We start from the raw sequence: 26,292 nt of genomic DNA, 5'->3' as shown, positions 1-26,292 counted from the left end.
TCACGAGCCAGTTGATGACGAGCAATCAGAGAGGTACATACAACCACTCGCTGAGTTTCATGATTGTGGCTTGGAGCATGCGGTACGCATACACCCGATTTTTGAACCTTGTTCATTGCATGCAAATGTTGCACAACAGTGGAACGATCATAGTTCGTCACATTTGCAGTTCTGGAGTACACTGACATGGATCATCGTCGATTAATGCGTTTATACGGTCTTCATCAAACCCCGTAAGTCTTCCTGAACACGGAGATTCAATACGATCCTCCTTAAAATGAGAAAACCAGTTTCTTGCTGTGCTATGTCCAATGAAATTATCTCCATATATGCCGGAGATGTTTCTGGCTGCCTCTACTGCTGTCACCCCTGTATTCAACTCAAACAAAAGAATGTCGGAAATGTTCGATTTGTCCACTTCGTACTTCATTTTCTACCGCTCCACTTTCGATCTCCGAAGCAACCGGAATACCAACACGCTAAACAAAAACACCACGAACTTATGCACTAACGTGATAATTTACAGCGCATGTCTGACCTGCACGCCATTTATCGCAAAATAAAAGCTTTACATGAAAAATTATACATTAGTGGTTTTATTTGTAGAGAAAGAAAGTACAGATTTATACACAGAAAAAATATTGCCATAGTTACGTTAAATTATTCGCTTTGAAACATACAAAATTGCTAAATACAGATTTTCTAACATCTGAATGTGAAAAGGCTTAAGTTTAATACAAAACATATACATACCTATCTCTTTTTTTTTTTTTTTTTTTTTTTTTTTTTTTTTTTTTTTACACGTTAAGTATATTTGAGACCTGTTCGTCTAGCGCAAGGTGTAGCGAATTAGCTTGTGTGCCAGAGACATGAACTAGAACCAGGCAGAATCCGCGTGACGCATTGAAGGCCGTAGGCCGGTACAATGACCAACCCGGGTGTTGCTTCTAGGCGGTTTCCCATGATCATTTAGGTCCCCAAAATCCGCCTCAGAGGACAAAATACAGGAACTTTTAAAGTAGGATAATACACAGAATAAAGTTCACACAATTCGCAATCAGATGGCGCACGCGACTTCCCTCTCTTAGGTCGCCTTCGACGACTGTGACGACAGGCCCCAAAGTTAAATAATAAAATAAAATACAATTTTCCAAATTCTGAGAAACGGGAACACCGGATTATACGGGATAAACGCTAGGGAAACGAGGAAGAAGTAGACGAACAGATTTTAATTCAGTTCACAGTCAATTCAGATCTTGTGGGTAGATGTATACGCTATAAAATAAGTTTCCTGTTATTATCATTCAAGACGCCATATGTAATTGATTAATTATCTCTGCTCATTCGAAACAGCACTAATCGCGTTGAGACGTATATCCTCTTCCCACAGAAGAGAAGTACGTCTAAGTTGCTTCGACAAAAGAATTAACATCGCATGTAGAGAGAAGACTCAGTATTGGTGGAAAGATTTAAACATTGGATTTTCAAGGATTTCGTCCTAGAACTGATGTCTTCCCATCCGTCTCTGTCCCTCCGGCTGCCTTCCCCCTCATCTCGGCACTTATGTCCTCGAGCGTTCGGCCCTTCGTTTCTGGAATCAAGAAGAACGTGAATATGAATTCTGCAAAGGCGCATGCTCCGAAGAACCAGAAAGGGACGTAGGTGCCGAGAGCCGACGAGACGATCTGGAAGAGCTTCATGATGGCGAAAGTGACAACCGCCGTCAACACCGCCACTGCTGAGTTGGCGAGACCTCGGATCGAGGTCGGCACGATCTCGTTGACCACTGTCCACGTGAGCGCGTGGGCGCCCATGTTGTAGGTCACCTGCGGAACACGACAACTGCTTAGTTCTCGAATTACTGCAAAGGGACCTGCTATCCGTTCGAGTCCCTAATGATAGATACCGCAAGGTTAACAGGAAGTAGTAGCATTTAATTTACTAATCAAGGAGGTATTTGCTAAAACAGATAATTGATTATATAGAATCAAAGTGACAGATATGAACATGACTGAACCATCAGTTTAATAAGGCATGGCTGAAAATACAGGATGTAACTAAATTCCCTTTGCTGACTTTGAGGACTTGTAGAGGGAACAAAGTTTAGCATAGAAACTCACATCCAGAAAGGTTCTATATAAAATATCACTAGACACACTGCTCCCTGTCTATTGCTGCTTGTGGTTTGGATCCAGTGTCAAGTAGGGTTCGATGTGACTATCATCGCCGTCAACACCGATACGGTACATCTATACCATGTTCCGGTGCACACGATCACCAATCCCTAGTCCTCCGGGATTCACCGTATTCGTGACTCGTGCCAATTGGTTTTCCTCGGATGCCACAGGGGCCTCGTAAATCAAGGATTTCATCTGACTCCACAGGTAACAGTGTAGCCGGTTCGAGTCGGGAGAAGGTGCAGACCAAGCAGTCGGGTCACCACGACCTATCCACTGCTGGCACGATCGATGGCCCAGATGATCTCGGACAGTACGAGAAAAATGATGTGGTGCGCTATCGTGCTGGAACCACATGTTTTGATGTATGCAATGGGACACCTCCCAATAGATAATGCAGTATGCCGTCAGTGAATTGCAAACGCGCGGTACCCTTGAGATATGTCGGAAGAAGGTATAGCCCAGTCACACGTCCATCCAGGAACCCTGTCCACTTGTTCACGCCTTATAGTTCTTGAAACCCATGAGGGTGTTCATCAGGTGGGCTTCTCACACGTGGCCGTTGTGGAAATTGAGAGAATCTTGACTTCAGCCGTGAAAAGGATACCCCGTGGTAAGTCGTGCTCGTCCACAGAATGGTGAAAGAATCACCAGCAGAAGTGACGTAAAATCGCGTGGTTACATTGTCTGTGCCTTTTGGGGGTGTATTTACTACTCATGCTTAACAGGCCAAACAGTTTGGTGATCCAAATTCAATCTACCTGCTACGTTTCTGGTACACGCCGTCCTCTTCCACTGCGTGGAATACAGTCTTTCAGGGTAGGGTGCGCAGCGTCGGCGTCGAGCACTACAGTCAGCTCTGATGGTGATGAATTTACCCTCTCTAAGGCACACTTGTGCACCGTAGCAAAGAGGCACTGCGAAGGTATTTGGCTGTGTATAAAACGCTCCATGCACGGCTGACGAGCAGGCCTACCCTTGCACGGAGCTTTGCCGTTCAGTAACATCATGTCGGTGTACGTGTAGTTCACTATGGTCAGTAGCAACACACTAAAAATGAAATGTAAGTACAACTTCCATTCTATACTCAAGTAAACGATTACTACCACACAACAGTACAGTATGATCAAATACCACAAGCACAACAGCAGGTATAAACCTTTCTGATGAAGAGCTCAACTGAATGACTTTTAAAGAAACTTGTAGTGGGCATGGGACATTAGGTGATCGGTGAATGACGTACGTTATAACCTAGTCAGTAACGCCGAAAATGCTGGAGAGTTGAACTTGTGTTGTGGTATTTTGCGTGTAGCGAGAAAACGGCACGTATCCGGACTTGTGTTGCTATGCTGAACTTAGTCGCCTTGGTCCTCACTACAAGCCCTCAACGTCTGTAAGGCAATTTAGTTATGCCCTGTGTACTAGCACGAAATATTAAAAGAAGAATAGAAAAACGGCTAGAATCCGACGTCGGGGACTGTCAGTTTGCGTTCCGGGAAATGTAGGAAAGTGCACGACAATACTGACCCTATGATAGAATGAAGAAGGCAAAAATAGCATCTGTAAGTATAGTTAAAATTTTCGCAACGTTGGCTGGGCCACACTGTTTGAAATTCTTATGGTAGCGGGTGTTAAATACAGCAAGCGAAAATTTATTTAGAACCAGTACAGAAACTGGACTGCAGGATCATGATCCTCGACTCCATAGCGGAAAGACATGAAAGGAAAGCATTGGTTGTGAAGGAAGTGTGGTTGTACATGTCCCCGGTGTTGCTCAATCTGTGCGTTGAGCAAACGTTCTTTATCTTTATTCTTCGTTCTTATATATATTTTATTTCTCAACATAGTCATTATGGCGACGAAAAAATTTCTCTCGGCGAGACTAATTTGTTGTTTCGTCACTGTGAATGTTTGACTATGCTGACGGAGCCACAACCTCACCTCTGGGGATCAAGACGGAAATGTATGGAGCACGATTGATGACAGTGGACCCAATGCGTCGGATTGTTGGAGAGGTCGCAGCAGAGTGGCATTGTCATACTGAAGGAAAGAGTGCTCCTTGTATGGATAATCTCTTACAATTCGTGCTTTCAGTTTTCTCAGCCGACACAGTTACGTTACACGCCGTCACGTCACACCCTACAATCCGGAGCCCTCCAGCGGCAGTGAGTTGAAAATTGCGTCAGCGAAGCGGAAAGGTTGCCGGAGTAATATGCATGACATGAAATGCCTCAAGCGATATTGAGAACACAACAAAATTCGGAGGCATTACTTTTCAGCACACTCTCGTAAAAAAAACTGAGGTTTTCGAATGACATCGTAATTCTGTCGGAGACAGCAAAGGACTTGGAAGAGCAGTTTAATGGAATGGATAGTGTACTGAAAAGAAGTTATGCGTCGAATATCAACAAATGTAAAACAAAGGTAATGATAAGTAATCGAATCAACTCAGACGATGATGGAGGAATAAGACACTAAAAATATTGTTTTTTCTTTCTTTTTTTGTTGGGGGGGGGGGGGATGGCTCCTCTATTACTGAAGGGGAAAAGGTTGGTTGCTGAGGAGGGTAGAGGAGTGGTGGTTTAAGGATGGACAGTGCACAGTGTCGATGGGGTAGGATTGGCTGTTGGGGTATAAGAGGGGAGGAGTAGATTGAGTATCAGTAAGGCTAAATATTGATTGGGAAAAGGAGTAGGGAGAGAACAGGAAAAGTAGGTAGAGGAAATAGGGAGAGGTGTGGAGAGAGAGAGCCCTGATGAGGTGGAATGGGTTGGACGGATGGGGTGGGTAAATGTAAGGATGGAGTTCATAATGTGGGAGGGAGAAATGATTGGGAGTATGCGGAGTGTGTGTAGGAGTACAGTTGGCGGGAAGTGTTGTTAGAGGTGCATCAGCATAACGAGAATTGGAAAGTAGATGGGAAACTGTAGGATTGTTGGATTCGAATTTGTAGGCGGTGTAGATTGTTCGGAATTGTCCAGTGTGAGTGAGGAGAGGCGGGAATCTCATGAATCGATAAAGGATGCAGGAAAGCATGCCAGAGCACCTGACATTCCATGAGCTGGAGCGACTTATAGAATTTAGGTGGGGTGGATATTGATGGAACATTTGTGTAGCAAGGGATGGGTGACATCAAGGTTTCGTAGTTGTGGAGGACAGTGTAATCTTTAAATTAGACCAGATAATAGCTTTAATAGTTTTAATCTACTGTACACATTGGGGCATTTCTTGTACCTACGTTTTTCATTCCAACTTCTGTGATTGCCCTTTTTAGAGATGCGCATTCCTCTAGAACTGTACTGTCTACTGAGCTAGTCCTTATTGCTGTATCTGTGGGCTTAGAGAACTTCAAGCGTATCTCGTCATGCCTCAGCACTTCTGTATCCAACTTTGTTGCGTGTTGATTCACTTCAGTCTACTCTTCGTCACTACTACATTGCTATCTTAGTCTATATCTGGTCCTGGGTACGCCTTACAATCCAGTATCTGATTTCGGAATCTTTGTGTGACCATGATGTGTCTAACTGAAATCTTTCCGTATCACCCAGCCTTTTCGATGTATATATCCTCCTCTTGGGAGTCTTGAACAGAGTATTCTCTATTACTATCTGATATTTATTACATAACTCAATTAATCGTTCTCCTCTGCCCCAAGCCCATATTGTCTTGTAACCTTTTCTTCTGCTCCTTCCAGTCCTTCATGACTATTAGATTTTCATCTCCTTTATTTACTGTATTACCCTTTCACTATTCTGACATACTTTCTTTGTCTCTTCAGCTTCTGCTTGCGACGTCGGCATGTATACCTGAACACCGACAGTGTTGGTTTGTTGTCGATTTTGACAAGAACAACCCTATGACTGCACTGTTCACTGTAACACACTCTTTGCTCTACCTTTCTATTCATAACGAATCCTACTCCCGTTATAGCATTTTCTGTTGCTGTTGATATTACCTTATACTCATCTGAACAGAAATCCTTGTCTTCTTTCCATTTTACTTCGTTGACCTCTACAATATCTAGATTGAGACTTTGCGTTTCTCTTTTCATATTTTCTAGCTTCCCTAATACATTCAACATTTCATGCCCTGACTCGTAGAACGTTATCTTTTCGTTGATTATTGAATATTTTTTCACGGTCCCTCCACCCTGGTAGTCCCCTCCCGGAGATCCGAAAGGGGGACTATTCCGGAATCTTTTGCCAATGGAGAGATCATCATGACACTTTTTTAATTACAGGCCACCTGTACTGTGGACACACGTTATGTGTCTTTAATGCAGTGGTTTCTGTTGCCTTCTGCATCGTCATACCGTTTATTATTGCTGATTCTTCCGCCTTAAGGGGCAGCTTCCCACCCTAAGGGCAAGAGCGTGCGCTGTACCTCCGCCTTTTTTGCCAAGGCCGTTGGCAGAACGAGGGTGACGGCCGCCAATGCTGATTATTCATCAAAATGTAAGGGGTGGGGTGTTTCGAACCCGGGACCGAGGGGGTTTCGATTACTATTCAAAGACGCTACCACAACCTTTTTTGTGGATCTCATTTTGTTCACTAATTGTTCGTTGTATTTGTTGGGGGCGGAGGTCCCATGACGCTTGTTCAAGTTCTCCGTTGATGCATTAACTCAGTTTTTCTTTTTTTTATTACAGAGGGCAGCTAACCCCCGTCCGAAAACGCTGAGCTACCGTGCCGCCAACCCTTAGATCATTGTGCTGTTTAGGCAGCAAGATAACTGATAATAGGAGACATAGTGAGTATACGAAATGGGGACTGACATTAGGAAGAACAATATTTATGAAAAATAGGAATTTGTTAAAATGCAGGTGAAATTTAAGTGTTAGGAAGGCTTCTCTGAAGATATTTGTTTGAATCGTAGCTTTGTAAACGTGTACGATAAACATTTTAGACAAGAAGAGAATAGAAGCTTTTGAAATGAGGTGCCACAGGAAAATGCTGAAGATTAGATAGGTAGATCGAAAAAATAATGAGAAGACACATGATCTACTTGGGGTTAAAAGTATGAGACAACTTCACTAAAAGAAGGGATGGACTGATAGGAAGCAACCTGAGGCATCATGGATCCGTGATTTTGGTTACTGAAGGAAGTATGGGGGACAAAAACTGTAGAGAGAGACGTAATCATGAATCAAGTGAACAGGTTCTAATGGGTACCTATGCAAAATGACGCTTGTACACAGTATTCTAGCGTGGAGAGCTGGAGGAAACAAGTTCTCGGACTGAAGAGCCACAACAACAAGAACAAGAACAAGAACAAGAACAGGATCAAAATATGAAATCAGGACAGGATGAAGATTAAGAAGACAGAGAATTCGCTACAGCACAACTCAGGTACACAAATCTGATGCCCCCATTCACTAATAGCCACCTTAGAAGTGGCAAGAGCAGGTTTTTCTGAAAATGCAGTACTGCTAGCTAGTTTTCTCTGTTAGGTAAGTACAACAGCAACAAAACATGACACAAAATGTTGGCTTAGTATTAAATGATTATACTCAGTTTCTTTTTCTCCTTTGTTAAATTAATTTTTCGTTACAAATACTAGACTCAGATTGTAAATTCATCTTAATTCTCATGACCTGTTAAATGTATCTCCACATAAAAGCTTTGTTTTCCCCCTGTTTCAGTTAATATAATGAAACTTAGCATCTGAATTGATGATTACCACAAAGTACACACTGGCCATTAAAATTGCTACACCAAGAAGAAATGCAGTTGATAAACGGGTATTCGTCGGACAAATATATTGTACTAGAACTGACATGTGATTACATTTTCACGCAATTTGGGTGCATAGATCCTGAGAAATCAGTACCCAGAAAAACCACCTCTGGCCGTAATAACGGCCTTGATACGCCTGGGCGTTGAGTCAAAGAGAGCTTGGATGGCGTGTACGGGTACAGTTGCCCATGCAGCTTCAACACGATACCACAGTTCATCAAGAGTAGTGACTGGCGTATTGTGACGAGCCAGTTGCTCGGCCACCATTGACCTGACGTTTTCAGTTGGTGAGAGATCTGGAGAATGTGCTGACCAGGGCAGCCGTCGAACATTTTCTGTATCCAGAAAGGCCCGTACAGGACCTGCAACACGCGGTCGTGCATTATCCTGCTGAAATGTAGGGTTTCGCAGGGATCGAATGAAGGGAAAAAAATCAAATGGCTCTGAGCACTATGGGACTTAACATCTATGGTCATCAGTCCCCTAGAACTTAGAACTACTTAAACCTAACTAACCTAAGGACAGTACACAACACCCAGCCATCACGAGGCAGAGAAAATCCCCGACCCCGCCGGGAATCGAACCCGGGAACCCGGGCGTGGGAAGCGAGAACGCTACCGCACGACCACGAGATGCGGGCGAATGAAGGGAAGAGCCACGGGTCCTAACACATCTGAAATGTAATGTCCAGTGTTCAAAGTGCCGTCAATGCGAACAAGAGGTGACCGAGACGTGTAACCAATGGCGCCCCATACCATCACGCCGGGTGATACGCCAGTATGGCGATGACGAATACACGCTTCCAATGTGCGTTCACCGCGATGTCGCCAAACACGGGTGCGACCATCATGATGCTGTAAAAAGAACCTGAATTCATCCGAAAAAATGACGTTTTGCCATTCGTGCACCCAGGTTCGTCGTTGAGTACACCATCGCAGGCGCTGCTGTCTGTGATGCAGCGTCAAGGGTAACCGCAGCCATGGTCTCCGAGCTGATAGTCCATGGTGCTGAAAACGTCGTTGAACTGTTCGTGCAGATGGTTGTTGTCTTGCAAACCTCCCCATCTGGTGACTCAGGGATCGAGACGTGGCTGCACGATCCGTTACAGCCATGCGGATAAGATGCCTGTCATCTCGACTGCTAGCGATACGAGGGCGTTGGGATCCAGCACGGCGTTCTGTGTTAACACCCCCCCCCCCCTCCAACCCACCGATTCCATATTCCGCCAACAGTCATTGGATCTCGACCAACACGAACAGTAATGTCGCGATACTATAAACAGCAATCGCGATAGGCTACAATCCGATCTTTATCAAAGTCGGAAACGTGATGATACGCATTTCTCCTCCTTACACGAGGCATCACAACAACGTTTCACCAGGCAACGCCAGTCAACCGGCGTTTGTGTATGAGAAATCGGTTGGAAACTTTCCTCATGTCAGTACGTTGTAGGTGTCGCCACCGGCGCCAACTTTGTGTGAATGCTCTGAAAAGCTAATCATTTGCATGTCACAGCATCTTCTTCCTGTCGGTTAAATTTCGCGTCAGTAGCATGTCATCTTCGTGGTGTAGCAATCTTAATGGCCAGTAGTCTAGATTAAGTCAGAGGATTCTGCTACCTACACCATTAGGGACGCAGCAACGAGCTCATAAAAAGCAAACTAGCACAGGCAAAAAGGGAATTCCTGGCCAACAGAAGTATACTTGTGTCAAACATAGGTCATACGTTGAGGCAAAAGTTCTGAGAATGACGTTTGGAGCATAGCATTGTATGGTAGTGATACAATGCCGGAAAACCAGAACAGAAGAGAATCGAAGCATTTTATATGCGGTGCAACAGAAGAATGATGAACATTAGGTGGACAGATTAGTGAGGAAAGGAATATATGGAAAACACTGACAAGAAGAAGGGACAGGAGAACTGGACATCTGTTATGACATCAGGGAATAACTTACATGTTACCAGAGGAAACTGTAGAGGGAAAAACTGTACAGACACACAGAGATTGGAATAAATCCAGCAAATAATTGAGGACGTAGCTTGCAACTGCGATTCCACATCAAATGAGACAGGCAAGGCAAAAAAAGGGAGAAAAATCTTATTTCTATGTGACAGAAAATGTAATGTTTTCATATATAAACACTATACCATTTTTGTATCTTCTGTACATATAATGTCTGCGTAAGTCGCACATCACTTTTATCTGTGTTTGTGACATGCAGTTGTCAATCGAAGATGGCCTAAGAAATCGTAACCTGGTACGTGACCGAATAAATATAGTATTGCAGGACATCGGGACGTATTTTCCTACTTAATATTATTATCATGTGCTGCCACACACCAAAAGAAAATTCGGTTCATTTTATAATAAATTCACTTGTAGTGTATATCACTCGATAAACTCTTGAAAATTAAGAATTGTTAAGGACAGCACAATATTCACGATATCAATAGAAACCGTTCTTTGTACTTGACCATATGCTGCAGAAGGCAAACTGTGTGAGGTTCTTCATCTTAATGGAAAGTTTTTATAGCACACTGCCTTTTAGTTTCAGTCGCTTAAAATTCTTCATGAACCGACATTGCCTGTCATGTATCAGTAGGGAAGAAGTTTACACTACGGACACCATCTATAAAACTGATGATTTAACAGAAGATGCATTTGTATATTTAGAGAGATGTATGTTTGAAGAATATGATGGATCCAACGTGGTATACAAATGAAAAAATAAGGACGCCTCATTGACCAAATGCGTAGCTACAATATGACCACAAATGCGTAGCTGTAATATGACCGCAACGAGTGAAAATGCATAAGTTGCGGTAAATCGTAATGCTGATGACTTCGCACTGAAGTAAGGAATAAGCAGACTACTTGACATACTATGATATTAACCATGAATTGACGTATTTTGTAGAATTTGACACAACAATTTATAACTTTTGTTATTGTCATGGAATGCATATGAATTAAAATCTTGTGTTTACACATTTTATGTAACGATTGAATACAGTGCATTTGGCCAAAAACTTTGACATTAATTAAGTCAGATACACAGTACATGGTAAATTTTCCCCATTGTGATATGAAACAGTGTAATTGCACCGCAGCTGCAGTGCACTAATATATAGAATTTTCCGTATTAAAACCATGTTCGAGTTATGAACCGAGCTTTCGCAGATAGTGTCCACCTTCATCATCGGGAGCAGACTGAATGCTCTCTTGCATAGCAGTTGCCTGGTTTAATAGCGGTGGAACGTCGTCATCTGCACTCTCCACTCACATTTATTTGATCATCTGCGAAAAGCCCGAACCGCACCTTTTGCAGCGCGGCCCACTGGAGAAGTGCTGGAAAATAGTGATGTTCTGGATATGGAGCCATGCCGATTCCAGTGCCGTGGCCATTTGCTCTGGGTTTCTCGGCTGATGATGCATGGTGCGAATAACCCTATCGAGATGTTCTTACAGTTTCACCATTGACTTTAAATCCGAGGAGTTTGGTGGCCAGGGGAGTACGGTAAACTCATGTTGGTGCTCTTCGAACCACGCACGTACACTGTGAGCTGTGACACGTTGCATTGTCCTGCTGGTAGATGCCATTGTGCCAAGGAAACAAAAATAGGGGTGGACATGGTCCCCAAGGACAGATGCATATTTGTGTTGGTCCATTGTGCCTTCTAGAATGATCAGATCACTCATAGAATGCCACGAAAACATTCCTTAGACCACAAAGCACCTTCCTTCGGACTGGACCCTTCCGACGCTTGTAGCTGGGTGTTTCACGCCGTACACGTCAACAGCCGTCTGTTCGATGGAGCATAAAACGTGATTCATCTGAATGGCCACTTGTCGCTACTCAGTGGACTCATAGTTGCGATACTGCCGTGCAAATTCCAGGCCGTCAGCATGGGTGCATAAACCAGCCGCCTAGTGCGATAGCCCATACGTAGTAACGTTTGCTGTACGGTTATTGAGGATACACTGTTGGTCGTCTCTTGGTTCATATGGGTAGAAAGTTGCTGAACAGTGACTGAACAGTTGCAAGTCTATTCACCTGCACATATGCCCGCAGCCGTTGACACCGGTCATCTATGACCCGTGGTGCACCACAGTTACCTCGGCGCCGGTTTTGGATAGCGCCATTTTGCCATGCACTCAATACCTGAACTATGGCGGCAAGCGAACAGTTTACGAAGTTAGCTGTTTTGGAACTACTTCCACCCTTAGACGGAAAGCCAATGACCATGCTCTTTTGGACGTCAGATAAAACGGGTTTTTATATGCCTATCCTTGTGATCGATTGTCCGTGAAACACATGCAGCCGTTGTTTTGATGTTATTTTATTGTATGGCAACCAGTTTCGGGAACTTAGTACGCTATCTTCAGCCCTTAGCTGATGCTGAGTGGGTGAACTCCGATCGTATACGCGATCCAATAATGAGCAATATCTGTGAACTGGCTTCCATAGAATACTGTAACAGCGATGTTGTTTCTGTGTCCATCAATAAGTTGGTACTGATGCACGTATTTCATTTTATCACGGCAAATAAATCTCCCCGTTTACGTATTACGACGACTGCACTATTTTCTGCGGTTCCGGACACGCTTTACGTACCCTCCACGGATAGTTCTGCTACCTGCTGTCTGTGACTGTGTAAGTAGGCTGTTTAGGCTTTTATGTTGGTAACGCCATGTAGCGCTCTATATGAAAATCACTGGCTGTGCTGTGTGCAGTCTGTGGCCGGTTTGCATTGTTGGAATATTCGCCATTGTAGCGTTGGGCAGTTGGCTGTTAACAGCGCGTAGCGTTGCGCAGTTGGAGGTGAGCCGCCAGCAGTGGTGGATGTGGGGAGAGAAATGGCGGAGTTTTGAGAGCGGATGATCTGGAAGTGTGTCCATCAGAGACAGTAAATTTGTAAGACTGGATGTCATGAACTGCTATATATATTATGACTTTTGAACACTATTAAGGTAAATACATTGTTTGTTCTCTATCAAAATCTTTCATTTGCTAACTATGCCTATCAGTAGTTAGTGCCTTCAGTAATTTGAATCTTTTATTTAGCTGGCAGTAGTGGCGCTCGCTGTATTGCGGTAGTTCGAGTAACGAAGATTTTTGTGAGGTAAGCGATTTGTGAAAGGTATAGGTTAATGTTAGTCAGGGCCATTATTTTGCAGGGATTATTGAAAGTCAGATTGCGTTGCGCCAAAAATATTGTGTGTCAGTTTAGTGTTGATAAGAATAGGTAAAGAGCGAAATGTCTGAGTACGTTCAGTTCTGCTCAGCTGTTTGAAAATCAGATAATGTAAGAGGTTTATCAGCACAGTAATTCATTAATTTTTCTAAGGGGACGTTACAACTGGTTAATGCACGTTGACTTCGAAGAAAGGCGGTGGCCACATTAATGTGACTGAATAGTGTGGGACGGCATCTGCTTTGGACAGTGCAGGAAATGGACAGTGAGTGGAGTACAGGCGCCCAACTGCTAACCCTCTCCTCCATCCCACCCCCACCCCCACACCCCTCCCCCCTACCACCAGTTCAGAATTCCGTGGTGGAAGGAGACCAGAGAAAGCCCGCAGCGCCAACACTTTCCTTTGATATAAGGTTTTTAATTTTGGTTGTACGTGACCGCCGAGTTCCCAGCGTCGGCTCCAGGCTCCACTAACATTATGGCTACAGACGTCTCTGTTAAATTTACTTTTGCACAACCTAATTTCTACCGCTTCTTTTATTACAGAGTCCCAGTAAAACGTAGAATGAGATAAGATCTTCGTCTCTCCAAAGGAGATGTTGTGTCCTTTCGTAAGGCTATATTCCTCTATCGCTAATGTCAAGAAAGTGTAGCGTCATGAAAGAGAACTATGGCACTCGTGTCTACCGTTTCTGCACCGCGGATAAAAGGGTGTGCATTTTGTCAATTTATCAGTCATTTTAAAAAGTAAGAACTGATTTCTCACTTTGAGTGTTTTATGATGTACGTTCCACCGAACGACACAGCTGAGCGAAGTTCATCCAGAGCAAGTCACATGGGGTCAGCGTTCCTGGATGTTATTGCAATAAGCGATGTGAATCTGCGATAGTAAGCGTATCTTCGGTCCACAGCGAGGTAACTGGAGTTTATTTTTGATTGTTAAACATGTAATGCAATTTTTATATGTTTTAGAAAGAATTCAAATGCCAAGATCGCTTAAATCTTGTTTACTGGATGACCGGTTTCAACACACTAAAGGTGCCATCATCGGATCTGTGAAGATATAACACGACAGGTTCGAGGGAGGACTTACATGAGTTACGCTATATACATTACTATTAGTACAGTACCACATACCTGAATGTATCTTAACATGTATAAATCATTTCGATATAACGATACATGAGGCAGACTAGCTGATATAAAATCACTGTCGCAGAAATAAAAATTAAAAAATAACTGCTCTCATGGTCATACCATTCCATCAGATATATAAAACCGAAGTCACAAGATAAAACTGACACATGATCGCAACTCGACTAACAATGGTCGGCATCACACTCCCTCGAACCTGTCGTGTTATATCTTCACAGATCCGATGATGGGACCTTTAGTGTGTTGAAACCGATGATCCAGTAAACAGTATTTAAGCGATCTTGGCTTTTGAATTCTTTCTACAACAGAGTGATCGCCCCACAACACACTATGTGTTCACTGCAAAATTTTATATGTTTATTTCCCGCTGGAAAGAAAATGATATTTAAAGCGCATTTTTACGTGCAAGTTCATAGAGCGGTCCAAAATTAGTCTTGAGACATATTTTTTTTTATCGATAAGTATGAACGCGAACGTTAAAACACGAAGGGTGATCAGTACCCAAGTAGCGCTCCAGCATTGCGGCAGCAGCCGGCGCAGGCTAAGGCACTGTTCAGTAGCTTATGGAGTACTGGTTATTCTTCGTGTTTTAATGTCCCTGTTAACGCACGTCGATAAAACGAATATCTTGCTAGACTAATTGTGGAGCGCTAGGTCGAATGGGCACGTAAAATTCTACCGTAAAAATCTCTTTTACGGTAACGGGAAACAAACCGATGCTTTCCAAAACATGGCTCTGAGCACTATGGGACTAAACATCTGAGGTCAACAGTTCCCTAGACTTATAACTACTTAGACCTAACTAACCTAAGGACATCACACACATCCATGCCCGAAGCAGGATTCCAATCTGCGACCGTAGCAGTCACGCGGTTCAGGACTGAAGCGCCTAGAACCACTCGTCCACCTCGGCCAGCTCGATGCTTTCCGCTGACACAGAGCATTGCACGAAAAATGTGATAAATACAATTTATTTGGTTTGACTCTAGCTAAAAATTAAAAAAAAGAAATTGCAAATATCTGCCGAACACTAGAGAAAATATGCCTGACGCCTCTTTGGAGGGACACCCGGTATACACTGCGTCTGACAAAAAAAGTGAGGCGCCCAGAAACGAGATGATTGAACCGAAATAAAACTTTACTGGTTGAAAGGATATGCAATGTATTTTAGTAATTACAAAATCTAATCAACTTTATGAGAACTTGGCAATATGACTATTATCAGTATGACTTTGCACTCTCTCTGACCAGGAAGCGTGCACTGATTCGGTTGGGAAGGGTGTCGTAATGTCATTTTATCTCTTCCTGAGGCAAGTCGCTCCACAATTTTTGTAACTGGTACTTGATAACCTGGATATTGAGAATGAGACGTCTGAGCTGGTCCCATGCATGTTCTGTTGTGGACGGATCGAGGGTACTTGCTGGCCACTGGAGTACCTCAGCATGACGCAGACCGAGCGAGGTGGCGCAGTGGTTAGACACTGGACTCGCATTCGGGAGGACGACGGTTCAATCCTGCGTCCGGCCATCCTGATTTAGGTTTTCCATGATTTCCCTAAATCGCTCCAGGCAAATGCCGGCATGGTTCCTTTCAAAGGGTACGGCCGACGTCCTTCCCCTCCTTCTCTAATCCGATGAGACCGATGACCTCGATGTCTGGTCTCCTTCCCCAAAACAACCAACCAACCATGACGCAGACAATTTAGAAAGACACGGGATGGGTGCGGACGAACGTCCTGTTGAAAAATGCCACCATGACACTGTTGTACAAGAAGTAGCCTGTGGGGAGGCAGGACAACCGTAACATACCGTTGTCCCGTCAGAACACCGTCAATCACTACCAGCCGTGACCTGAATCATAATCGATAACTACCTAAACCATGACACTAGAAGTAGCATCGTTGTGGATCTCCAAAACATTGGGAGAACGGCGTCTTTCCCACCGTAATCGCCGGCGATGGTCACCTGGGATAATTGAGAACTGCGATACATCGCTCAGCACAAAGCGACGCCGCTCATCAGCAGTCCATTCTTATCAGTCACGGCACAGCTCCAAAGGCAGCCGTCTGTGTTATGGTGTTACAGGCAGCCAGCACACGGGACAGTAATTCCGTAGCCCCCCACTGTAGCCAATCTCCGACCAATACTGTAGGTAGTCTTCGACCAATGCTGTAGCCGTCTCCGACCAATGCTGTAGCCAGTCTCTGACCAATGTGTAGCCAGTCTCCAACCAGTGCTGTAGGCAGTCTCCGAACAATGCTGTAGCTAGTCTCCAACCAATGCTGTAGCCAGTCTCTGACCAATGTGTAGCCAGACTCCAACCAGTGCTGTAGGCAGTCTCCGAACAGTGCTGTAGCTAGTCTCCAACCAATGCTGTAGCTAGTCTCTGACCAATGTGTAGCCAGTCTCCAACCAGTGCTGTAGGCAATCTCCAAATAATGCTGTAGCTAGTCTCCAACCAATGCTGTAGCCAGTCTCCGACCAATGCTGTAGCTAGTCTCCGACCAATGGCGCGGGATGACTCAGCACATTGCAGGGAGTTCATTACTCGTTCCCGGTCGACAGACGCAGATGGGGATTATGACGTATTTGCTACACATATCCTCCCTTGTGGTTGGCTGATGTGGTGGGCCGAAAGCTTGACGACAAGTATGCCAGCCCCTACTATTCCTTGCAGTTCAACAGCAGGTCACTGGCGCATAAGCCACACAAATATGGAATGTTGCAACATTCGACAAACCGGCCATATGGAGTTCCACAGTTAAATCCCTTTCAAACTCTGTCAGGCGCTGATAACGCTGTCTTACACATGTATGCGGCATCTCCGCGTTCTTTACAGTAATGACTCAAAATCTGAGGCTCGTATATACGCTACCAGGCCTGTAGCACTAAACAAAATCAACACTATAGCTGTTTAAGACTTCCCCGACGTAGTAACTGCTTCATTTGTTCACGGGCCTCGCGGTGGATAATGTTCTGGAAGCTGCACAGTATTCCGACGAGCAAGCTGCTCGTCATCTTCAGGTACTTACTGACGTGTTGCTGAATTGGCTCGCCAATATATAAGCTGACACGCAAGAAAAGCACAGGCGCCAAGGGCTGAGACTATAACGTCATCGTAGACGAATCATAGAGTACGGCGACATCCAGTGGCCCTATCAGACAAACGGGTCACGGTCTTCTCACTCGCGACGCGGGAAAAGTGCGGCCACAAATTGCTTCCCAGCGCGCGTGCTGGCAGAGTGTTGGCGCCCAGTTTAAGTGCGTGGACTTTGATTCTCCGGTTCTATTGTCTCGTAATCGTTCGTCTGCGGCCGACGATGCCTTAGTACGGCAAGTGCTAGTTCCCATTCCTTGCTGAGTTGAAATCCCTGTCTCTACTGATTAGGCCGTTACTTATACGAATTTTGACTGCTTCTTTAATGATGGAGTCCCAGTACGTGACAGCGGACAAAAGAATCTTTGTAGCCGACAGAGATAGTACCGAAAGTGCTCCGGCTATTAACAATGACACATTCAAGGATAACTGGTTGAACTCAAATATTATCAATGCCATCGGTTTATGCCAATGCTCCAAATCAATCTCGGATAAATTACTAACTGTAATTGAAACATTCAGTTTTTTTAAAATGAACAAAAATCTGTTAAAGGATAAACTATGGATTCCACTACTTGTTTTATACAGGCACGTTTTGAAAGTGAAAAAAAAATCGCAGTGTATTTTCTGTGGAAAAAGCTATAGAGTAGGAATACGTATGGCGTGCGCATAGGCAACTATGCCAGTAGTCAACATTACCCAAATTGGTTAGATGAGATCAGTATGACGCCGTTGTTTCGATAAGAGCAGAAATTTAATTTTACATGTAATTTTACATGTATTTTTATCTGTTTTCACGCACTATTTATTAGTAACAGCAGCGGCGCTGAACTGTCGCTGTTACGGATACAAATTGAAATTCGTCCAAGAGAGAACAGTCTCGTTTCATAAGTAAGTACCAAAGTGTAGATTTATAGTTATCGTACTAATAAAAGATGTTCTGTGTGTTGATTAATACTGACAACAAACGCATAAAATCATAGGACTAATTTACGTGACTGTATCGACATATATTTAAGAGAAAAGTGCTAAACAAATACTGGTAGTGTGGGAGTGGGCTCCCAGACAATTCGTTGAATGTGGACACATTTCGAGGAGTTTTCACGAGCAGACGGGATTCATATGTGGCAGTATATGAGGGTTGCCCATTTTTTTCCTTCAACAATCCTTTACTGAACATAATGCGAATTACACGCACGAAAGAATGGTGTTCTATCTACACATCCTATTTTTCCACGTAATCTCCATCACGTTCTATGGCCTTCCTCCAGTGCGAAACAGGAGCCTGTGTGCTCTGTCGGTACCAATCCTGGTCCTGGTGGCGGAGCCAGTGCTTCACTGCGTAAACTTCCTTTGCTGACTGACAGATGCAGCGCCAACGGACGAGTCGCAATGCGTCTGTCCTCGCGAATGACATCAGCTCGCGGCAACATGTCAGGTGTGACAGCCGTGGGTGGTCTGCCCGACCGCTGCAAATCGTGGAACTCCGCCGAACCGCCTTCAGATGACGTCGCCCTCCGTGCGCAACTACTAACTGTAGTTGTATCGGCAGCACATGCTCCACAGACTTTGCAACATACGTTTGTGACTATTCCCCACAGTTTCTTTCTCTGCACTGAGAAATTCAATGACAGTATGTTGCTTGTAAGGTATATAACCTACAGACGCCATTTTGAAACTGTCCTGCAGCTACGCTATCTGTCGGAAGTACGGAAACTTGGCGCGCTCACTCAGGAGACTTCAAATAATACATACGTAACGTTTCGCATTCGTAGCTTTGTTTTCGGCTGAGAAAAAAAAATGCTGTTCATTACGTTCCGGGCCACCCACGTACATACCTCGAAACCATTGCTCATTTTTAAATAGTTACAATAGGCAACCTGAATACTAGTACTCCGATGTGGAGAATGAATATGTGTGACTCATATTTTAACTTGCTAAGAAGAGGCGAAGATTAGCTATATAGTACATGAAAGCGTAAGCGGAAGAATTGAAGTCATTAAAAAATTTCAAACTAGGATAAGTCGCTAATTTGAAACAGATTCGATGTTTTCTTTAACACTTTCAATTTGACTAATGGGGAAGCTATTTCGCAATGCCGCCGTAGCATATGTACTAAAACAGAGGCAAAGCAATACGGTAATGTTCACCACAAAACATAAAAACATTGTTATGGGTACTCCTTCTTTTCCTGTTACAGAAAACAGCGATTCTGAGCTGTGATACTAGCCGCCAACAAACTAAATTCCCTTGCTTTTATCTGCTGCATGTTTTAAGCCACGTTCATTCAAAATATAGAATTCAAAATGTTAGGATCCCAATGAAAGGAATGTACAAAGTGCAAGTTATTTTTGAACGGGATATCTCTGCAGTAGCGATGTAATGACATTCAACGGTTGCAGAGCACTTGCAGATAAGCCTCACTTCGCATCGCAGTCGCGTGACTATTGGCCAACGTACTTCGGCGATGAAGATTCTGTTCTGTGCCTCTCAGTGCTCATTCCATAGATATTCTTGCTCAATGGAAAAAGCATTTGACATCGTATTAATACTTCCGTTTCTGCTTATGTTGAGCACAAAGTGATTAAGTAACAATTTCCAATTAAACCAGCTTGGCTACGTTTTGGGTTATTGGGTTATTGGACCAGTGGAGCTCCGTAATCATGGAGATATGATAAGGGGAGCTGTCATGACGTCACAAACCTGTAGCTATGTCCGCCATGTTAACTGCTCCAAATATTGGCTTCTGATGAAGTGCTTTGATAAGAAATGGCAACCTGCGTCATTTACGCGTGAACTAATCATTGTTACTTTAAAGTGTAAAAGAAATACTATTCATTCTCTGGCCGTAATTTTTAAGTTTATTAATAGATGCGTTCTCTGACCGGTAGATGGGGATACCATCTGTGACAACGAAGAAAGATAGCGAGGCCAAAGATTATTATTAATGACCAATCCAGTGCGCACTAATTAGGTAGTAGCTGTCTGCCTGCGTTGAGATCCTAAAGAGACTAGACGAATGTGTAGCACGCCAAGTATGAGTCACCTAGTAGATGCTTTACGTAAAGTTTATGTGTGAAAATACATTCATGACAATTTTAACAAGTTGTTTGAATATTTACTTATTAGTCTTTAAAAGCACAGCGTAATGCTTGGACGGTCGTGGAACTTGCGAGCTTACGGTCAGCCGTTGTACGACACTGACACACGTGCGATCAGTCAGCGCCACGGACAAACAGACATGGGCAGTCGGTAGTACTGTAATTAGTCTAACTTTGTTCTCACCCTCGATACAGGAAATATTAGTACGAAGCTGAGGAGTATCTCTAGATTCCTCAGGTACACTGAGGTGACAGAAGTCATGGGATGCCTCCTAATATCGTGTCATGCCTACTTTTGCCCGGCGTAGTGCAGCACCTCGACGTAGCGTGGACTAACAAGTCGTTGGAAGTCCCTTGCAGAAATATGGAGCTATGCTGCCTCTACAGTCGTCCATAACTGCGAAAGTGTTGCCCGTACAGGATTTAGTGCACGAACTGACCTCTCGATTATGCCCCATAAATACACTACTGTTCATTAAAATTGCTACACCACGAAAATGACTTGCTACAGACGCGAAATTTAATCGACAGGAAGAAGATGTTGTGATATGCTAATGATTAGCTTTTCAGAGTATTCACACAACGCTGGCGCCAGTGGCGACAACTACAACGTGCTAACATGAGGAAAGTTTCCAGCCGATTTCTCATACATATACAGCAGTTGACAGGCGTTGCCTGGTGATACGTTGTTGCAATGCCTCGTGTAAGGAGGAGAAATGCGTACCATCACGTTTCCGTCTTTGATAAAGGTCGGATTGTAGCCGATCGCGATTGCGGTTTATCGTATCGCGACACTGCTGCTCGCGTTGGTCGAGATCCAATGACTGTTACCAGAATATGGAATCGGTGGGTTCAGGAGGGTAATACGGAACGCCGTGCTGGATCCCAACGGCATCGTATCACTAGCAGTCGAGATGACAGGCATCTTATCCGCATGGCTGTAACGGATCGTGCAGCCACGTCTCGATCCCTGAGTCACCAGATGGCGAGGTTTGCAAGACAACAACCATCTGCACGAACAGTTCGACGACGTTTGCAGCAGCATGGACTATCAGCTTGGAGACCATGGCTCCGGTTACCCTTGACGCTGCATCACAGACAGGAGCGCATGCGATGATGTGTTCAACGACGAACCTGAGTGCACGAATGGCAAAACGTCATTTTTTCGGATGAATGCAGGTTCTGTTTACAGCATCATGATGGTCGCACTCGTGTTTGGCGATATCGCGGTGAACGCACATTGGAAGCGTGTATTCGTCATCGCCATACTGGCGTATCACCCGGCGTGATGGTATGGGGTGCCATTGGTTACACGTCTCGGTCACCTCTTGTTCCCATTGACAGCACTTTGAATAGTGGACGTTACATTTCAGATGTATTACGATCCGAGGCTGTACCCTTAATTCGATCCCTGCGAAACCCTACATTTCAGCAGGATAATACACGACCGCGTGTTGCAGGTCCTGTACGGGCCTTTCTGGATACAGAAAATGTTCGACTGCTGCCCTGGCCAGCACATTCTCCAGATCTCTCACCAATTGAAAACGTCAGGTCAATGGTGGCCGAGCAACTTGGCTCGTCACAATACGCCAGTCACTACTCTCTATGAACTGTGGTGTCGTGTTGAAGCTGCATGGGCAGCTGTACCTGTACACGCCATCCAAGCTCTGTTTGACTCAATGCTCAGTCGTATCAAGGCCGTTACCCCGGCCAGAGGAGGTTGTCCTGGGTACTGATTTCTCAGGATCTATGCACCTAAATTGCGCGAAAATGTAATCACATGTTAGTTCTAGTATAATATATTTGTCCAATGAATACCCGTTTATCATCTGCATTTCTTCTTGGTGTAGCAATTTTAATGGCCAGTAGTGTATAAGATGGAATTTATGTCCGGCGATATGGGTGGCGAAATCATTCGCTCGAATTGTCCAGAATGTTCTTCAAACCAATCCCGAACAACTGTCACCCGGTAACATGGCGCATCGTCATCCATAAAAATTCCGTGCTTGTTTGGGAGCATGAAGTCCGTGAATGGCTGCAAGTAGTCACCAAGCAGCCGAACACAACCTTTTACAGTCAATGATCGGTGCAACGGGATCAGAGGATGGTGTCCATTCCATGTAAAGAGAGCCCACACGTTTATTGAGCCATCACCAGCAGGCGCAGTGCCTTGTTGAGAGTCCATGGGCTTCGTGGGGTCTGCGCCACATTCGAGCCCTGTCAACAGCTCTTACCAACTGAAGTCGAGACACATCTGACAAGACCGGTTTTACAGTTCATATGGTCATGAGCCCAGGAGATGCGCTGCTCCGATGTGCCCCTGTCGGTCGTCTGCTGCTGTAGCTCATTAAGGTCACATTTCGACGCAATGTCCTAAAAGATACATTCGTTGTAAGACCCGCACTGATTTCTGAGGTATTTCTGCAGTACTGCTTGTCTGTTAGCACTGACAACTCTACGCAAATGATGCTGCTTTCGGTCGTTAAGTGAAGGTCATCGACCACTGTGTTGTCCGTGTTGGGAGGAAATGCCTGATATTTGGTATCAAGATCTGAGGAGTCCAGCAATCAAATGCTTACATTTTAACTTGGTTGATTTGAAATGGGAGTGCGGGATGTGCAAGAAGCAAGGGTCGCTACAGAGAGGAGTGGTGCAGAGGAAGCATTTTTTTAACAAGTGTCTACCCTCAGTGTCGATACTTAGGTTTCTTTTCTGAGAAGGAGTTGCAGGCAGCATTTGAGATGCACTGAGAACTATTTCATCATCCTGCAGAAGAAGATTGTCAAAAATAAGCAGAACCAGTTGTCTCGTTGACATATGAATTCGTGGTTTATTAAAATATCTACAAAAATTAAATATGAATTATCTATCGGCATTTTGAAAATAAAAGTACGGAAAGAAAATTCTTCTTGTTTCTAGGTTTTAGTTAGGTATTAATGTTGATGATGGTGGCGGGGAGGGGGAGGGGTGGGTTGGGGGGTCAGGGATACTAGCTAATATTTCCTTGCTCTCGAGCGCAATGGTCTCAGAAAAGTTGGGAACCACTGGTGTAAGTTTTTACACTCAAATTTTTGTATTGGTTTGTAACACTTTCATGCCGATGTGCTCTTTGACCATTTATTGTTGTATATATACTTGCTTTTATCTTTATGTAAATTTATATGTATACGATGTATGATTTAATTTGTTTATTTTGCCGTATAATCAATTATGTATATTATGTAAATACCGCTGAGTAATCGCTGAGGGAATGTTAGGGAAACGTTAGGTTTTTGTCAACGAATAAATATCATTGGAGTTGCGGCGTCTCTGGACACGAGAGGGTGTTACGTCAGAGCGCGCACTACACAGAGAGCGAGCTCTGGTGTGAGACTTGGTGAAGTGCGGACGCAAGGATGGCGTGCTCTGTACTGGAGGAGTGATTGTTTAGCGGCACGTGGCAAGTGATGAGCGCGGGCGGTGGAAATATTGGCTGCGGCAACATCAAGAACCCGCCACGCCAATATCATTGCCAATAACTCCCGTGTTCGCTAATTATCATGGAAAGGAACCAGCAGCAGTATCGTCGTCAGCAACTTCGTTACGGCGAGAATGGACTGAAGTAAGATTACTGCATCGCAGATTATTGTCAGCTAGTTTTGTAACGGCGTTACTCAGCTTGGTGGTGTTTTGCGAGTGAATAATTACCATTGTTTAATCAAAACTGTTTACCCGTGATTCTCCTAAAATCATTCACGAAGTACGTTCCTGCCCTGTCCTATTGTTACAATAATCCGAGTACCGTTTATGAAAAATGAAAATTGCAGTGCCAGTTAATTTTGCTTATGACCTAAATGGTTCAGTTAGATTTAAGATTTGAACTTAAAACATTCAGCAATTTCAGTCTCACTAACTTTAAATTTGAACTTTAATCTGAGGCGATCTAATTGTTGCAAATAGTAAATCAACTAACCAAATTAAAATGATTCCTGGCACTATGAATAAAAGCACTAACTAGAATTAATGAGTGAGAACAAATATCAGTGATTATTGTAATTTGTTGTTAGTAAAGTTCTGGTTCGTATTTTGATTTGCAGTCGTGCTAAAGTATAACAATTACCTTTTGATACCGTAATTATCAATTTCTACTTCCCTATTCAGAAGTCAATATAGTTTCTTTTAATTATTTCTTGCCATTTTCCAAAAATCATATGAAAATAGTAGACGTTATTGTGAGGTAGCGCCATTGTTACTTACAACAGTAAGTAACCATTAATCTAAGTGTTATCTTGTATGTTTTCAATATTTCAGATCTATTAGTTAATGATATTTCGAGTGCAAACTATTATCTTTCTCGCTTTATTACATAAATGTTTCAATTGCTTTTGCTGACGTACGTTCTGTTTCCGCGCGTGTTCGAGCAATTCTTGACATTGACTGTTCGGCTCATTAATTCACATGCCGAACAGAAATTTTGCCCAATTGGGCTGGCGACCGTATTTCTTTTACTAATAATTATTTCGGTAACTCTTATTATTCTGTTCCGATCCACGTGGTACCCTTTCTCGTTGGCACAGTACGTGAATGATAGCACAAACCTTTCGAACAACCATACTAAATTATACAGTAATTAAGTAGGCGGAATAAGTTGTTCTAGAAGGCATCTTGTTGTTAACCTCCCCCTCATTTATCGACTTTATATTGAATCTTCGGAACGATAGCCTTTTCAAAATTTTATTCCAATTGTTTAGGCACATGCTTACACGGTCATATATTTCCAACGTTGTCCATAGAATGGAAGGGGGACGTTACAGGTTGACTGATACTAATTATGAATCACTGATAATTTAGTCAGAGAACACTCCCTTTTTTCATTTTCATTTTACGATGTGCATAATATTTTTGGAATCCTTGATAGCTGGTGTGAAAGAGCTCATTATGTTCGAGATAAAACGTGTATGCAGCACGACGGTACTTACGAAGAAGCACACGAGAGCGGTGAGTGGCAGCCATCCGAGAGGCTCTATGACGTCCTGGTCGGCGTGTTCCCTGAGGTAGAAGTAGACACCCTCGACGGTGACAGAGATGGCGGCTGCGAGGTAGGACGTGAGAAGCACAGGCCGCCTGCCTAGGCGGTCCACCACCAGCGAGCCAGCCAGCGAGGACGCCAGCTGGATGCTGCTGAGGATGATGGTGGACACGTCCGAGTCCATGGCGCTGCCGCTCCACAGGAAGATCTGTGTCGCGTTCGCGGTCATTGCGGAGCTGCCGCACAGGTTGTACAGCCCAGCGAACACGAGCGCCATCTGGCGTGCAACAAAAAGGAATATCCAGGTCATAGCACCGCCGACGACTTGGAAGAAACTGACACCCCAGCATCACAAGAACTGTGGGCACTATCGGAGTAGTCCAAAAACCGTAAAGCTGCTGTATTGGGCAGACAGCTTGGACCTTCAAACAATGACTCTTATACCTGTAAGCTCTGTTCCGAGCATCTACAGTTTTAAGACTATACAGAAATGATAGGGACAAATGTCACATACACTGAAATATTTTAACACGACGGAAAAGAGGTTTCGAACTGCCACTGAGGAGAAAAGAGCCACATTGCTTATGGACTAACAGTCATTATTAATGAAGAACCAATGTCATTGATCAGAAACATCATTAGACAACTTTTCAGCACAAAATAAATAAGGGGTTAGTTTATGATTTGCTTATTTGAGTGTCAAATTTTTATGTTATCTGTTTGAAGCCTGATTGATAACTGGAGACGGCAGTTTGAACAAATTCACTTATATATTTCTCAGATAGCTCAGACTGATGTTGCGGATGGTGCTCCAGTGGCAAA

General features: G+C 43.9%; 1 protein-coding gene across 1 annotated transcript in view; it reads right to left on the bottom strand.

The window, feature by feature from the left end:
- Nucleotides 1-1,484: 1,484 nt before the first annotated feature.
- Nucleotides 1,485-26,292, bottom strand: part of LOC124795840 (facilitated trehalose transporter Tret1-like) — a 55,793-nt gene continuing 30,985 nt past the window's right edge. The window contains exons 3-4 of the mRNA XM_047259922.1: nucleotides 25,421-25,747; nucleotides 1,485-1,826 (exon numbers count right to left, since the gene is read on the bottom strand). Coding sequence (XP_047115878.1) covers nucleotides 1,485-1,826; nucleotides 25,421-25,747 — 669 coding nt within the window. The remainder of the gene's footprint in view (nucleotides 1,827-25,420; nucleotides 25,748-26,292) is intronic.

This window comes from Schistocerca piceifrons, chromosome 4 (assembly GCF_021461385.2).
Source record: "Schistocerca piceifrons isolate TAMUIC-IGC-003096 chromosome 4, iqSchPice1.1, whole genome shotgun sequence".
Lineage (NCBI taxonomy): Eukaryota > Metazoa > Arthropoda > Insecta > Orthoptera > Acrididae > Schistocerca > Schistocerca piceifrons.
Note: the sequence above shows the minus strand (reverse complement) of the source record. Positions and strands in the feature narration are given on the sequence as shown.